The 16990-nt window shown below is 40.6% G+C and overlaps 1 protein-coding gene and 1 long non-coding RNA gene across 4 annotated transcripts in view; both read left to right on the top strand.

Moving 5' to 3' along the window:
• LOC116088276 overlaps window positions 1-2278 on the top strand; it is a 2915-nt gene extending 637 nt beyond the window's left edge. Inside the window, exon 2 of the long non-coding RNA XR_004117849.1 lies at window positions 4-2278. This is a non-coding gene — a long non-coding RNA (uncharacterized LOC116088276). The remainder of the gene's footprint in view (window positions 1-3) is intronic.
• The window catches only part of Znf451 (zinc finger protein 451), a 57799-nt gene that overhangs the window by 21282 nt on the left and 19527 nt on the right, over window positions 1-16990 (top strand). For all 3 annotated transcript variants that reach the window (XR_004117848.1, XM_031367091.1, XM_031367092.1), the window contains exons 4-9: window positions 8767-8892; window positions 11168-11279; window positions 11938-12088; window positions 12733-12859; window positions 15873-16026; window positions 16575-16722. Coding sequence is in view for 2 of the 3 variants with exons in the window: in XM_031367091.1 (XP_031222951.1) it covers window positions 8767-8892; window positions 11168-11279; window positions 11938-12088; window positions 12733-12859; window positions 15873-16026; window positions 16575-16722 (818 nt within the window). In the remaining variant the exon portion in view is untranslated. The remainder of the gene's footprint in view (window positions 1-8766; window positions 8893-11167; window positions 11280-11937; window positions 12089-12732; window positions 12860-15872; window positions 16027-16574; window positions 16723-16990) is intronic.

Genomic DNA, 16990 nt, shown 5'->3' with positions numbered 1-16990 from the left:
TAGGTAGAATGGTGCAAAAAGGATTGATTTTTTTTTTTTTTTAAGTCACTAAAGGCATTGACCTTAGTGTTAGCAAGTCATCTACTGTCTCAGCCTCAGTTTCCCTACTTTAAGGTATTAATTGGGTGTGGTGGCACATAACTTTACATGCCAGCACTGGGAGGCAGACACAGGCTGATCCGCATAGTGAGTTCCAGGACAGCTAGAGCTACATAGAAAGACCTTGTTTCAAAATAAATAAGTATAAGGTAATAACTGGGATACTTTGAAATAAAGCCCAATGCAGATTTAATTTTATAACTAATTTTGATGTTCCACATTCTTAGATTTTCTATGAATGGGATGATACTGGGTATAAATGGATGAATACCTTTTTTTTTTTTTTTTTTTTTTTTAAGATTTCTTACGTGCATGCCATGTATCTTGATCCTATTCACCTCAACTCCCTCTGCTATTCTGAGCCTCCCCCCAACCCCCAGCCAACTTAATGGTTCTTTAAAAACATTTGCCATTGTATGAGGTCATCCGTTGGGCATGGGCAGCCCACCAGTAGTCAGCCTTCAGTGCCCACTGTGTGCAGGCAAGAGCCAAGAAAGGTATGAGTTTACTGAGAGCTGGTTATGGTCTCACCTGGGACCCTGTTTCAGAACTAAAACCAGGAGAGAACCAGGTATTCTCTTGACCAAGCCAAATACCAGTGCACTGTAAAACCTACTTAATTCAGAGGAAAACCTGTGGTGATGTTGGATGAGAAGGCCGCTGGAGAGTTGGAGGGCTTTTCTACCAACCGTCTCACGTGAGCTTTGAGGATGTCAGTGTAGTTGGTCTGCTGGAGAACAGCATTCCTTTAGGTGGAAGATCTGACTACTGCGTGAGTGAGATGGCCTTGAGTGTGCCTGGCTTCAGAATTGTTAAGAGCAGCTGTTAGGGGATAGAAATGGAGAAAGTTAAACTGCAGAAAGGGTAAGTTATGCATGTTTGTTTTGTTTCTTATGACTCAAAGTAGTGTTTCAGTGGAGGTTTTGGAAGTAGTCCAGAAATTGTTTTATACTCTGTCTGCTGCAGACATCTAAAACAATTTAAGTTCAAGGAAAGATCTTAGCATTGCCTTTCTGGACTAGGGCAGCATAAATCTAGTGTGAGAGAATTTAGGACTGTTGGAGCGAAAGCACCGGGGACAAACAATGTGGTTGTCCATCGTGGCCACAGCTGCACAGGGTCTAGGCAGCACCTTCCTCAGAGCAGCTGCATATGGCTAGTGTCTCTCAGTGTGGACTTAGGAAGTTTTGAAAGACGGTTGTAATTGACATCTGTGGGTGTTCTATAGGAACTGTAAACCTGGTGCTAGTGGTAATTCTGGTAGCCCCAACCACTTTTTACTAACCACCTTTTTTTCTTTTTATTATTACTTTTCCCTGATACAGGATCTCCTGTAGCCCATGCTGGCTTTGAACACACTTTATAGCTGAGGATGATCTAGATTTTTTTTTTTTAATTCTCCTGCCTTCACTTCTTGAGTGCTAGGGTAACAGGCATGAGCAACCATGCTTGGTTTATGCTGTGCTGAGGCTCAGACTGGGCTTTGTTCATGGCGGGTAAGCAGCTTACCAGTTCATACATTCCAAGACTTTCTTTTTGAGATAGGGTCCACTCTAGCCCAGGCTAAACTTAGATCTGCAGTGGTCCTTCTACTTCAGCCTCCTGGGTGTGGGAATCACTGGCATGAGTCACTGTGCCTAGTCCTGCATACTCTTCCCTGCCTTTTCTCCCTGGCTTGCTTTCTCCCCATCCCTCCTTTTTTCTGTTAGAGGCATCACAGTGGCACTCAGGGTGGAGAAGTAACTCCTTTATCACAATGTTATGTATTTAAAGATAGTTAGAAATTCCTCCTTAAATCCCAAAGTTGTATAAAACTGAACATACACACGTGTTTACTGTGCTAAGAGGGTCTGTCATTAGAAAAAAGATTATAGAAAGATACTAACAGTTTGCTCAAAAGACACGACAGGATCTTATTTAACAGGTTTAGTGGTTACTGGCTTCCTTAGTGGTATACAGAATAGAATGGGAAATATCTGCATGTTTGTTTTTGACGTTTATATAAAGCAGATAATCTGTGTACTTTGTATTTGTGAACAACTGGAGTATGAGGGAGATGGCTTTGTAAAAAGAGGGTTTCTTGGTTTCAGAATTATTGCTGGGGATCGTGAATATATATTGTACTGCATTGTGTTTATCTCCTGCTTTATCTGTATTTGATATAAAATTCTTGAGAAAACTTGCTGCCTTTCTAACTGTTTCTTTGGGATGAGGCTTACATCATAAATTGGGCAAAAAGGGGCTTCTTGTCCCCAGAACTTAGGGGTTACAAACGGACCTTGGAGCTTTAGAATGGTAGTGACAAAGGTTTTGAATTGTTGATGCCTTTGTTTCAGGGAATCTTCCCAGTCTCCTGTGATAGTCAGGTGGTTAATACAGACAAAGTGACAAATCAGAAGGATGTACCAGAATAGGCTATGCCCAACTCTAATGAGAAGAGGGAGGAAGGGGAGGCTACTTACGAGAGCTGTACCTTGAGAGAGAACAGGAAGAAGGAGGCAGTTTTACTGGGACAGTGGTACAGAGACAGGTTGAAGTGAGAACGAGCTAGACACAGGTGAAGAGAGGAGGAGCCAGAAGATTAGAACATACTGTCAGGATTAGTTTGCGGAAAAGCAGAGCAATTCAAGTGAGAGAGAAGCAGGCAGTGGTGGTGCATACCTGTAATCCCAGCACTTGGAGGCAGAGGCAGGTGAATCTCTGAGTTTGAGGCCAGACCGATCTACAGAGAGTTCCAGGACAGCCAGGGCTATACAGAGAAACCCTGTCTTGAAAAACCCAGAGAGAGAGAGAGGGAGAGGGAGAGGGAGAGGGAGAGGGAGAGGGAGAGGGAGAGGGAGAGGGAGAGGGAGAGGGAGAGGGAGAGGGAGAGGGAGAGAGAGAGAGAGAGAGAGAGAGAGAGAGGAGAGATACAGACACACACACAGACCAATCAGATTGAATCAGCATTTTGAGCCAGAGTTGAATCAGAGAGAGACAGACAGACAGACACACACATACCAGATTGAAACAGCATTTTGAGCCAGAATAGCTGAGTTGAATCAGCCAGCCAGAGTTCAGAAAGAACAAGAAACGCCGAGCTTATTCAGCAGTACATGTCAAGGCTGAAAACACTCTAGGCCTGGATAAGAGTGTATGGAGGCTAGAAGCTTTTAGGACTAGGTTTGGGTTAGCAGACGGAGGCAGACAATTACTTCAGGTGAATAAAATACTTTTACACTGGAGCTAGGAGTTGGAGACTTAACAAGGAGGTCATAATAGGAACCAGTCTCTTTAAAAAACAAACATATACTAGAAAGACACATATTTAAGTAAACAAAAATAATACTAATAGGGCTTGGCCAAATAGGTTTTGTTTTAAAATGACAATGGTACTTGGTCTCAAAACTGAAAATATTTTCTCAAAATGAGCCAGTAAGCCAGCCTTCTGTCTGTAAGTCAGTTATCTTAATTCTTAGTTTTTTCATATACTTCCTGTATCGCCCAGGTTGGTTTCCAAGGCATGGTCTTTGGTAAGCTCACCACTTCTCAAGTAGCTGGGACTACAGGTATGTGCACCTACACCTACACTCAATATGCTTCTGTTGAGTGTGGGGAAGTTGTAGTCCAACCATTTTACCTCAAGCTTATTTCCAAACAACAAAAGATTAAGAGCTTTAACACATTCTGCCTTTATCTTCTCTTGATCACTAGTAGGTTTGGTACCAATTCTAATGCATGTACTGCTTGTAGAAAGATGAGGGAATAGGGAAGTAAGAGACTCACCAGACAAATAGAACCACTACCTTCCTAGATTGTACCCTTTGTGATTATTTTCACATATATGTATGCAATAGCAAGGTTAAAGTGTAATGTAGCGTGACTATTGATGTGTAGGTTTGTGTCAGTTGACTGGCAGTCTATCTGATGCTTGCACTTTATTGCACAGTTTACATACACCGCAGGCCACAGTTTCTAGCAGGGTTACAGCTTCTGGTACTTTCTGGGAATCCTTGTGCATTAAATTGGATAAACCTTTTGGTGAAATTTTTGTCAGAGTGGTAGAATTTTCATTGGAATCTTGCCATGAGAATTCAGAATTTAAATTTGTAGTCTGAACTGGTTTCTGGTGAAAACAAACAAAAAAAAGGATAGTGTAAGTAGTTTTTTTACAAAGCTTAAAATTTTAATGTAGATGTCATAAAAGAGTCCTCTTTCTTTGCAACCCAATTTATACCCCATTTGTAGATTTGCAGAGCTACATTGAAGGATAAACTTTTTGTTGTTTTTGGTGCTATTGAGCGAACTCAGAGACGTATGCTTGCTAATTAATCACACTCCACTCTTTTTAGTGTTTTACAAAATAGGGTTTCTCTTTGTAGCCTTGAATGTCTTGAAACTTGCTTTGTAGACCAGGCTGCCCTCAAACTCAGAGATCTGCCTGCCTCTGCCTCCTGAGTGCACATGCCACTACCTCCTGGCTGTCCCACGGGCTCTTAATGTAGCCTGTACTGGTCAGACTCACTGTGTAGCCAAAACTGGTCTTGGATTCCAGGTCTTCTACCTTTTTCTCTGAAGTGCGAGGATTACAGGTGGTGTTTATGTTAAAAGTTATCCTGGCATCTGTCTCTGCTTAAACTTCATGGACAAAAATAAGAACAGTCAGGTTTGAGCCGGGCGGTGGTGGCACACACCTTTAATCCTAGCACTTGGGAGGCAGAGGTAGGCGGATTTCTGAGTTCGAGGCCAGCCTGGTCTACAGAGTAAGTTCCAGGATAGCCAGGGCTCTAAGAGAAACCCTGTCTCAAAAAACCAAAAAAAAAAAAAAAAAAAAAAAAAAAAAAAAAAAAAAAAAAGAATAGTCAGGTTTAACTAGTGTCCTAAATTTGATTGCCATTTCTAGGATACGCAGAATGTTTTGTACATGTTTAATCAAGTTTAAAAGAGAAAAGCCAGGTATGGTGGCTCAGACCTGAAGTCCCAGCATTTGGCAAGTGGAGGCAGATGAATAAGGAATTTAGAGTCATCTTTGACTGCATAGGGAATTTGAGGATGGTCTAGCCTATATATACTATAGGATACCCTCTTAGAAGCAGCAGCATGTTAAGAAAGTCTAAGAATTTCAAAGCAGCTAAATGTGTGTCTCTGCCTTTTAACCTCTTGGCTTTGCACTGTCAGTCTGTTAGTTCTATGCAGTTCTTGATATGAAAGAGATCGAGTGGTCAAAAATACAGATAAGCCCGTTTCTTAGGAGGCAAAGTAGAAAGATTGAAGATTTGAGGCCAGCTCGGGCAACATAGTAAGAGTGTGTCTCAAAATGAGTAAAGAGGGCATGGGTGTTGCTTAGGTGGTGAAGTACTTGCCTAGCACATGGGGTCTTCGTTTAATCTCTAGCACAAGGGGAGGGAGTGTATTGTTGCTTACCTACCTGCTTATAGAGACTCCTCACCAGAACCTCACCTCAGGGTTTCCTGGCTTACCCCCACCACTCCACAGAGCCCTCTCATTTGTTGTCCACGTGGGCTCTTTAGTACACAGAAGTTAGTCCACAGTGACCATGGTGAGTATTTCAAGATGGATGGCCCTGGATATGCTCTAACTGCTAATGTTTCAAACAGAAGTAAAAACTATTATTCTTACGTGGATTCAGAGCTAGTTTAGTGTGGCCTTATTAAGTCAAGGTAAACCAAGCCTCAGTATGTTAAGTTCCAAGAATTGTATTCTGTGTCTGTAACTTTATTAAATCACAATAGCATCTGGGCATCCGTGAGTGGCAAACAGTTCCAGTCCTAGGAATTGTGGCCCATTTACCTTAGGTTTATAGAAACATTTAAGAACTTTCATCTGTTCTGAAGTGTATTCACTCTCTGCGCATACCCCTCACTACTATACATTTTTTCTGAGGTTGGGCTTGATTACTTTTCTCATTACCATAATAACACAACTTAAAGGAAAGGCTTGTTTGGCTCACAAGTTGAACACACAGTCAGACTTGTGAGCCAAAGTTGAACGCACAGTTGTGGCAGGAACATGAAACAGTCGTCACAGTCCTAACAGGAAGGGCTGGCAACAACCTTGTAGACATGCAGGGGTGTGTTTCCATGGGCATTCCAAATCCATTCCAGTTGACAGTGAAGAGTAAAGTACCTCAGTTGTTAATAAGCAGAGTTTTCTTGCCCCAGCGTTCTGGTAATTTAAAATTTGTATCTGTGTTCTTTGATTCCTTGGATTAGCTGCTGTGCTGCAGTACAGAATAGGATTCCCTGTGGTCTCTGGGTCACCTTAATAGCCAGTGTTTTCCAGTGTCAGTGTCTCAGAAGCACAGAAGAGTAGAATCCAATGAGGTCTAGTGGCTGTTCCTCACTGTGTACTCCTAGAAATGGGGTTTAGCCTTCTTGAGAGAATGGTAATTCTCATTTATGCCTGGCTTTAATCAGCAGCTTGCCTTATTTTGTTTTATTTTGTGATTCTGGGTGGGTAAGTGCTTTACCATTGTGCCCTGCTTTCAGTATTAGCTTGCTCTTCTTTTTTTTTTTTTTTTTTTTTTTTTTTTTTTTTTTTTTTTGATTTATTTTTTTTATTTATGTGAGTACAGTGTAGCTGTCTTCAGACACACCAGAAGAGGGCATCCAATGTCATTACAGATGGTTGTGAGCCACCATGTGGTCGCTGGGATTTGAACTCAGGACCTTTGGAAGAACAGTCAGTGCTCTTAACTGCTGAGCCATCTCTCCAGCCCGCAGTCAGTGCTCTTTTTTTTTTTTTTTGGTTTTGCGAGACAGGGTTTCTCTGTGTAGCCCTGGCTGTCCTGGAACTCACTGTGTAGACCAGGCTGGCCTCGAACTCAGAAATCCACCTGCCTCTGCCTCCCAAGTGCGGGGATTAAAGGTGTGAGCCACCACCGCCTGGCTAGCTTGCTCTTCTTGACCCTCAAACAGAAGAGTTGTGATTGGTTACCACTACTACTACCTCTACCTCTACTACTACCTCTACCTCTACTACTCCCACCTCTCCTCCTCCTCCTCTTCCTCCTCCTACTACTACTACTGCTGCTGCTGCTGCTGCTGCTGCTGCTGCTGCTGCTGCTGCTGCTGCTACTGCTACTACTTCTACTTCTTCTTCTTCTTGTTCTTCTTCTTCTCTTCCTCCTCCTTCTCCTCCTCCTCCTTCTCCTCCTTCTTTTACTAATGCATGTAACTATTAAACCTGCCTCATACTTATTTTTCCTGAGTTAAAGAGAAAATACTTAAAATTCTTTTCATTTTCAAATTGCTAACTTCAAAATTGGCAAAGGTTCCAAGTTAAAGTATGTGCCTGCTCCAATTACTAAGGTTCTCCCCAAGATCCCAGCAGTGTCCCTCAAACCTACCCTCAGTATTGGAGGCCAGAGTTCCTTTTTGTTTATTACTAAAAAGAAAATCAGACCTGTGAGTGGCAAAGAAGAAAAAGATATGAAAGCAGGAGAGGGAGAAATTGGGAAGGAAAAGTGGTCAGAAAGAGTGTGGAGGGGGTGAAGAGGCAGGCTGGGGTGACTGAGATCACAGTATGTTCTACATCTGTAGGAGTGTGTCTTAAAGCAAGGTGGAACACACTTGAGATGTCCGAAGTCAACCTCTGACTTCTGTGTTAACCAATCTCTTCCCACCCAACCTGCCTTTGTTACCTCCCTCTCTCCTCCCACCTTCCTCTGCCTCTGGGGATTGAATTGAGAGCCTTGTGCGTGCTAGGTAAGCATCCATCACTGAGCTAATCCCCAGCCCTTAGCAAATAATGTGTTTCTTCATCCTTTGCTTTTAATTTATATGTCTCTTTATTTAAGGGAAGATTTCTAATAAACAACATAGAATTGGATCTTGCTTTCAATTTTTTTTTAATTACATCTATTTATTGTGTGTGTGTGTGTGTGTGTGTATCTATATGTGTGAGCTTGGCACCAAGAACATTTTTACCCACTGAGCCATCCCATTGGCCCTCAATTTTTTTTCACAGCATATCGATAGTGAATCTTTTAGTTGGTGCATTTAGACTAACTATTGCCATACAGAGTGATTAACGTAGTTGTATTAATGTCATATATATATGACATATATACTGTTTATTTGTTGCCTTTCTTTTGTCTTTTTTTTATCGCCAATTTGTGTTTTCTCATTTTTTCCCATTTGTGGTTTTAACTGAGTGGCTTTGTGTGTGTGTGTGTGTGTGTGTGTGTGTGTGTGCGCGCGTGCGCGCACGCACGTGTTTTGTTTTTATGTGTATGGATAGTTTGCCTATGTGTGTTTCTGTATACCACTAGCATTCTTGATAACTTTGGAGGTGAGAAGAGGGCAGCAGATGCCATGGCACTGGAGTTACAGTTGTGAACCACCACGTGGTACTGGGAATCAAACCAGGGAGAGCAGCCAGTGCTCTCAACCACTGTGCAATATCTCCAGCCCCTTAACTGAGTGTTTTATTTGATTCTATTTTTCCCTTCTGTTAGCATGTCAATTATAAAATATTACAGTAAAATACAAAATATACTCTGGAGACAAAGACAGGACACACCCCCACACACACATCAAGATTTTTAGAACTCTAATAAGTAAATGATTTTTGAATGCAGTAACTGCTTGGTAAGTGAATGTTTTGGCTGTGTGCTAATTTTATATTAAATGGAATGAAAATTGTTCTGTTTTGTTTGTACTGTAGGAGAATTTTAAACGCAAAGACTATGTAGATCATCAGAAGGATAAAGTTGCTTTAACTTTGGCCCGCCTGGCCCGCCATGTTGAAGTGGAAAAACAACAGAAAGAAGAGAAGAACAGGGCATTTAGGGTATGTGTGTGTGTTTTAATTGAGATTTTTTTTTAATGTATAGAGTTATTTATAATAACTATGTAAAGATATTTCCAAAAAAAGAAAGAAAGAAAAACTTAAGTAGATTTTTGAGGAATTCTAGTGAGGAATTCTACTTAAATACATTTTTGGTGTTTTATAATTTGTATGTGTATGCCTGTGGAGAAGAGAGGTCACCCTTGGGCCACCGTCCTGTGTTTTGAGACAAGGTCTGTTACTGGCCTGGAGCTCATGGATCAGACTAGGCTGGCCGCGTAGTGTGCTCCAGGGATTTGCCTGCCTGCCTTGCCAGGGCTGGCTGGCTTGGACGTAGGGGTGCTGTGTGGGCCTAGGGATTGGGCTCTGCTCAGGTCTCACTGAGTCATCCCTCCAGCCCCTGATACTGTTGTTACTAAAGAAGATTTTATCCAATGGTTATTTAGTAAGAAACTGGTTTGTGAAGTTGAGATATTTGCTTTGTGTTACAAAAGCTCACATTAGTACATTAGGGCTTTAGAAGTTCTATATGATAGATACTTTAAAAATATTATATTAAATAAAGCCAGTATTTCTATGTTTACTTGAGTATAGAAAATTTAAGTATATACATGTCAGGATTCTTTATGGCTGCACTTTGGAACAATATTTTATAAATTATGTTCAGATTAAAATCTTGGTCATTGCTGGGCGGTCGTGGCACATGCCTTTAATCCCAGCACTTGGGAGGCAGAGGCAGGCGGATTTCTGAGTTTGAGGCCAGCCTGGTCTACAGAGTGAGTTCCAGGACAGCCAGGGCTACACAGAGAAACGCTGCCTCGAAAAAACAAACAAACAAACAAAAAAATCTTGGTCATTTTTTTTTCTCTTCATTTTACCCTTTGTCTTAGTGTGCAGCAAAACACTGTGACCAAAAGCAGGTTGGAGAAGAAAGGGTTTATTCAACTTATATTTCATGTTGCTGTTCAGCATCTAAGGAAGTCAGAACAGGAACTCAAACAGGGCAGGAACCTGGAGGCAGGAGCTGCTGCAGAGCTCATGAGGGTGCTGCTCACTGGCTTACTCCTCCTGCCTGCCTCAGCCTGCTTTTCTATAGAACCCAGGACCACCAGCCAGCCCAGGGATGGCCCCACCGAAAATGGGATGGCCTCTTTCCCATTAATCACTAATTAAGAAAATACCTACAGCTGGATCTTATAGAGGGAGCCTTTTTCTCAATTGTAGTTCCCTCCTGTCTGATGATGGCTCTAGCTTGTGTCACGTTGACACAAAACTATCCTGTACATCCTTTCTTATGCAAAATCATATTATATGGCTAAAGAAGTCCTGAAAAATCTAGAGTCATTGGCTCTTTTTAAATATCATACCCAATACAATGTAAGTGCTGCAATATAGTTATGACATTACATTGTTTAGAGAATAAGAAGCAAGTTAATACATGTCAGCATAGAGGCAGAGTTTTCAGAAACTTATAGTTGGTCACATATACATATTAAATGTGTATAGGAAGAGCTAAATACATATCCATCTTTTCAGGAGTCACAGTATACTTATTTGTACATGAATTTTTGTAAATGAAGGTTTTTTGTGTTTAAATAAAGTTGTGTTAGATGCTGCCGTGCTTGTTCACATACTGTATGTGGCTGCTCTGATGCCACAGCAGCAGCAGGGGTGAGAGGTAGTGGTGGAGACTGCACACAGAGTGAGCCTGTGTGGCTGTGTTCTCAGGGTTCTCAGTGGTGACAGACACGTTGTACTGCCTTGTAGTCAGTGCTCCTGAGGGCCTAAGATTAATAGTGTTCATTGAACAAATATTCACTGAGCTCTTTTTTTTATAAATCTATTAAAAATTTTGAAAATACCTAAAAATTTAAAGATGTAAATAATCCTGTTTTCATTCCAGTATCGCCTAAATAATGTTTAGTTAATTTTTATCCTTTTCGATATAGTTTATATAATTTGAGATGACTCCTTCATTTGGTTCTTAATATTTAACACCATTTGCAAATATATGCTCTTGCATCAAATGTTTGTTCTATAAACTACCTATTGTTGGAGAGTATGTAACAACTTGGAGCAAATAACTGTGGGCTCAAGATCTTCATACAATACATAAAACTTTATTTTGACATATGTATAATCATTGGTAAAAAATATCTAGATATGGAGCTCTTGGAATAAGAGTATTCAATATTTCCTGGTCACTGATGCATCAAGATCTTCTCACGCAAGAAACAGTAGTTATCATAAATCAACTGAATTTTTTTCTTGTCTTTAGGAAAAAATTGATTTTCAGCATGCTCATGGTTTACAAGAATTAGAATTTATTCAAGGACATTCAGAAACAGAAGCAGCAAGACAGTGTGTGGACCAGTGGCTAAAAATGTCAGGTATTCATTAGAGATCACAATTCAGTTCCCAAGCTTTTTGGGAGCCTTAAGGTAGAAAGTGTGTGGACTTGATTCCATTGCTATGAACATAGATGGACAGATGGAGAGTCAGGTGCAAGTATTGAGGTTTTGATCTCTGGAACTCACATCAACAATGCATGTGTTTGTAATCCCGGTACTGTAGAGATAGACAGGAGAGTCCCCAAGGCTCACTGGCCTACCAGCCTAGTCTACTCGGCAAGCTCAGGCCTGGGAGAGACTTTGCTTCCCTAAAGCTCTACAGTCCCCAAGAGATGAACTTAAAGGGGATGGACGGACACACACACACACACGCACACACACACACACACACACACACACATTTAGTTTTAGTCATTAGTATCACTGTTTTCCAGTGTCCTGCTTTGCTGTTGGCCCCTGAGCTCTTTAGTTATTTTTTAGAAGTTAGTTCAGCCAGTTGAAGAGTTTAGGTTCAATAAGAATTCAATAAGAATTCAAGGGAAAGAGCTTTTCCAATTTATATGAACGAGGGCTGTGAGTGAGATTGTGAACCTGATTGTAACTGGGACCCTCTATTTGACACTTTGCTCAGTCCCACCCTTGTGTCATTCTGATGAGTCTCTGAAATAGTAACCTGGCAATTTATGTTATGATGTAGGACTCAGAAAAAGTGCAGTTAATTCTGGAACAAAAAGATCATTCCAACGTGGAGGCAGGATGTGGAGGTCTGAGAAGCCAATTTTGTGTCCTATAATGCACTGTAACAAGGAATTTGACAATGGGCACCTTCTGTTGGGACATTTGAAAAGGTAAGTAGGGCACACTAGATTCAGAGGTTAAAGGTTAGTCATCTAAGTGTGGAGATCCAATCCGGGGTCTCATTCAAGTATGAACAGCCTTTAGTGATTTTGTTAATTGAAATGTGATAAACCTTTACAATTGTGGTTTTAGCTTGAAACTCAGTTTGTTTTGTACTATTTTGATGTGTTGTTTGTAATTTATATTTATGTTTTCTAGAAAGTTGGGTAAGATTTTAGGTGGTTTTTTTATAGTGCAGTTGGAAAAGTTGTACAGAAATCCAGCCTATAAATGTAAATTGCAGGAGACAGAAGAGCATTTGCAGGATAGATATTTTGTCTATCCTACATAATCAAACATGGCCTTCTAAAGAAAGCAGCCACTATAAGTCAGTCTTTACAGTGAAGTGCTCTGCTGTGGCTCATTTTACTCATTTTCTGAGCTTCTTTCTAGTAGGGCACGAGAAAGCAGAGGGTTCTGTCCTCCTTTCCAGATAGCTGAAAGATGGAGTTCTAGCTAGTTTCCTTCACAGATGTCGGAGACATCCACTGCTTCATGTGCCTGTCTGTTCGTGTGGGTCACCTTCACAAGCAAGGCAACCTGGGCTATCTCCTGGGAAATAGAGCCTTCTGATGTTACTTTTCTCTGTGTGTAGGTTTGACCACTCCCCATGTGATCCCACAATTACATTACACGGACCGCTGGCCAACTCATTTGCATGTGCAGTGTGCTATGAACATTTTGTAACTCAACAGCAGTACAAGGATCATCTCCTCTCCCGGGTAAGAGCATGCTCTGTGAGTAGAGAGGCTCTTTCTAGAGAACCATGGAGCTCATGTGGGTTTTGGGATTTTTTTTTTCATGTTGCTCTTAATCTTGCAATCACTAATGATGTACATAAAGGCAAAAATTAATTATTGGCCGGGTGGTGGTGGCATACGCCTTTAATCCCAGCACTTGGGAGACAGAGGCAGGCGGATTTCTAAGTTCGAGGCCAGCCTGGTCTACAGAGTGAGTTCCAAGACAGCCAGAGCTATACAGAGAAACCCTGTCTTGAAAAAACCAAAAAAAAAAAAAAAAAAAAAAAAAAAAAAAAAAAAAAAAAAAAAAAAAAAAAAAAAAATAATTATTGAAAATAAAATGACTTGGGGTGCTGGGCTACTTTGAACACTTAAGCTTAATAGCTAAACTCCAGCAGTCCTAGAGATTACCATTAAACTCTTCTGTGATGTTGATATTTGAAATAATCTTACTCAACATGCTCATGATTTCAGTCACATGATAGGAAATTGCATCTTATTCTATTAAAAAGTTATTTTAATTCAGTCTGCGTGTGTACACGCATATGTTTGTGTGTGTGTGTGCATGTACTCACAGAATTCAGAGAAAAAGGTATTGGATCCCCTAGAGCTGGAGCTACAGGTGGTTGTGAGCTGTGCAGTGTAGGTGCTGAGAACGGACTTGGGTCCTTGGAAGAACAATGTTCTCTCTTACCCACAGAGCCGGTTCCCAGTCCTCACATTCGATTGGTTCTCTCCTTTCCACTTTACATGGCTTCCAGGGATCAAACTCAAGCTGTATCACTGTCCCCTGTATGGTGTATTATTTTATTTGTACCAGAAACATGATTAAATGAACTTTTCTAATTTACACTCTACTTCCTATTCCTTCTCCCATGTTTTAGACAGTCCCTGCAGATCTGCCACTTCTGTAGTAGATACAGCATAATAACATTTTATGTAGAGTTCTACTTAGATTATAGTGAGCAAATCCTGCTGTGGGCCTGGCCAGTCAAGGTTCCTCAACCCACAGAAAAATCAGGGTTCCCAGTACTCAGGTGGACAAGGAGTCTCGATTGACACACAGACACGGACACAGGGAATGATGAATCTGAGTGTAATTTCTCAAAGTAAGCCTCAGGCTTAAATGGTCATTACAGAAGACAAAAGGAAGTTAGATAATACTCCAGTCAAGGTACATTATTGCAAGGTCATATGGTGCATAATGAATCTATAAAAGAGTATAGAAAAATCAGCCCTATCTAAGGTCAGCTTAATCTTAGAAGCCAGGTGTTAGTTTCCATTCTAGTCTTTTGTATAACCCACCACTAGCCCGTCCTTAGTAAACACCCAGCTGTGCTAATCCTCTGGGCTAGCAGAAATATGCACCAGGAAGTCCCATTCTTGCTAACCTTACTGAGAATAATACATTACTTTAGTTCCTGGGAGTGACTCTGCTGTAATTCTAATGTGGTCTGCCATACATGACTGTAATGAGAATTCTAAGTTTACTTTGTTGAACTTGCCCTGGGATAATTAGCTCTTATCCAGTAAACTACAATGCCCAGTTTCTTTTACTATCTCTCTAACAACACTGGAGGCAATTAGTCTAAATAAGTAAAGAGTCTATACAAAATTCCAGGCCCAGGGTTGGCTCAGCAAAGACTAGGATGTTGGAACAGTAATGGGGACCAGGAAACAATGCCCAATCTAGCTTGACTATTTGCAAATCATTCTTTGGGGGCTCTTCTATACCTAATAATAAAACAATACAGAAAGAAAGCAGGCAAAACCTTCCAACGACCATTGCAAGGACAAATCTGGACCATATCTGTGGTAGGGGAGACCAAAGAATTCCTAGAGACTAGTTTCCTTGAAACTTTTTGCCTCAGGGACTGCTGTCACACAGACTCCACTGGAGTGGGTGTGGCAAAATCCTTTAACACTTTTTACTTTGGATCTGCTTATAATCTGGAATTGAACTAAAAATGTTTCATTTACTTAAGGGTCTTAAAGTAGAAGAATTTTTTTAAAGTTTCTTAAATTAGGAGAAATTCGTAGGTTGCTTTATTGTTCTTATTATATAATTCAGAACGTCCTCCTAGATTTTTCTTCTCTGGCATTAATCAAGTTAGAACGCGATCAAGGGGTGTAAGGAGTAATGAAGAGTGTAGGTGCGAAGCTAGCTGTAAGTCTCTGATGTGTCGTGTCTAGGGGTAACTTGTTATGAGATGTGGTAGCTAGCAGTGGTGATCCCTTATACGATGAGAACAGTATCCTGGGGTTGTCATAGGAGAGTTCAGAAAACACGCTCAGAAGCTCAGTGTGCCTTGGACGTGTTCTCAGTATAAATGTCAATTTCCTGTCTTTCCTCTTGGGTCTTGTAAGCACTGTACAGTTGCTAAGTTCCTGGTCTTACTGGTAGAACCTTAAAGACACAGTATACATTTAAGATTATTAACCGTAAGGTTGGTCAGTAGGAAGGTAAATTTGTAGCAAGCACACATACCCATTCATACAAATGTGCAAATTTTAATTTTAGCATACGGGAGGATCTAAACCACATTTGGAAACTTAGATGCTCCAGAAAACATGTAGCCAGGCATGGTAATGCATACCTGTGTGCTCTAATCAATCTCGTGTACTGTGGTTGCATTTATGTGTTAATATGATACTGTGTGTGACTGTATCAGAAACGAGAAGTGTATAGGGCATAAATGTCCTTTAATGGGAAAGAAAGATGCCTGCAATTTGATTTTGAGGGAAAAGTTACATTCTACCCATGGTATCTTGCTTATGGTAGAAATTGTATAATTCATACTCAGAAAAGTAAAAAATTAGAGTGAAATTTTGCAAATAACAAAAGTTAGAAGTTTTAAAATTAGTTTTTAAAAAGTTTTTAGTTGTAACATTGGTATAACATTTTCCAAATAATAAATTGGACATTATAAAGTTATCTTTACTGTGTTCATTTGCATACTGATTTTAGTTGTGACACGGCTTTCCTTTTATTTAGATAACTGCAGCCGATGGACATAGCAGCAGCCTTCTTCCTCAGATCATTCAGTGTTTTGCTTGTCCACATTGCTTTCTTCTGTTTAGCACCAAGGATGAGTGTTTGAAGCATATGTCTACAAAGAATCATTTCCATCAGAGCTTTAAACTGGGTGGTATGTTATATTGCTGCTAAAATTTTGTAAATGAATTACATCTTTGCAAACTTATACCTTTCAAAATGCTCTTCTAAGCTATACTTCTCAGTTTAGAATCATAAAAATGAATTTTTTTTTAATTCTTAATTTTCAAAAATGTTTATTTGTATCACTGAGTATATTTTAAACCCCTCTTCCTTCTTGTAGACAAGGTCTAAAAGTAAACTTTGTAGCTCTAGCTGGCCTTGAACTCACAGCTATCTGTCTTTTTCAGCCTCCTGAGTGATGGGATTAAAGGCATGTGCCACCTCCACCTAGCTATGTCTTATCTATTTGAGGGATGAAAGGAAACTTGGGAGGGAAGGCACATATTCAGAACAGTGTTTTTATTACATCTAGGAGGTCTGGGAAATTGGATCAGAAGGCACTCTTTGTATTTAAGCTATAAAATGGTCTCTCGTACACTTTTACTTAACTGATGAGTTCAGGAAGGGAAAGAAGAGAGAGATTGGGTTCCCTGTGTGTGTTCTGATGACTTTGCAATTTGTGATTCATTTTGTCTTTAGATGATAAGGGAACGGCCCGCCCAGTATCGTTTCCATCTTTTGCAAAGAAGCTTTTGGTCTCTCTGTGCAAAGATGTTCCATTTCAGGTTAAGTGTGTAGCTTGCCACCAGACTCTGCGTTCCCACATGGAGCTCACTGCCCATTTCAGGTTTGTACAGCTCTAGTCTTATGCTCCTGGTGACGTCTTCAGTAGGGGAAGGGTTCAGCAAGTATCTTCTGTTCTGTGTGTCTCTCTTTTAGAATAAGGATGCACCAATCTAGCATAATGAGAGAAGTGAGAGGCACGGGGAGACTATGGTTGGGAAGCATTGGGGTGCAGAGAGGTAGCCAGAGGCAAGGGTCCTTCTGTGGAATCAGCTTCTCAGACAGCCCAGCCTACTGCTACTACTTGGTTCTTTTTTTTTTTTTTTTTTTTT

The sequence above is a fragment of the Mastomys coucha genome, unplaced genomic scaffold (genome assembly GCF_008632895.1).
Source record: "Mastomys coucha isolate ucsf_1 unplaced genomic scaffold, UCSF_Mcou_1 pScaffold14, whole genome shotgun sequence".
NCBI classification, from domain to species: domain Eukaryota; kingdom Metazoa; phylum Chordata; class Mammalia; order Rodentia; family Muridae; genus Mastomys; species Mastomys coucha.
This window is presented reverse-complemented; position numbering and strand designations above follow the sequence as displayed.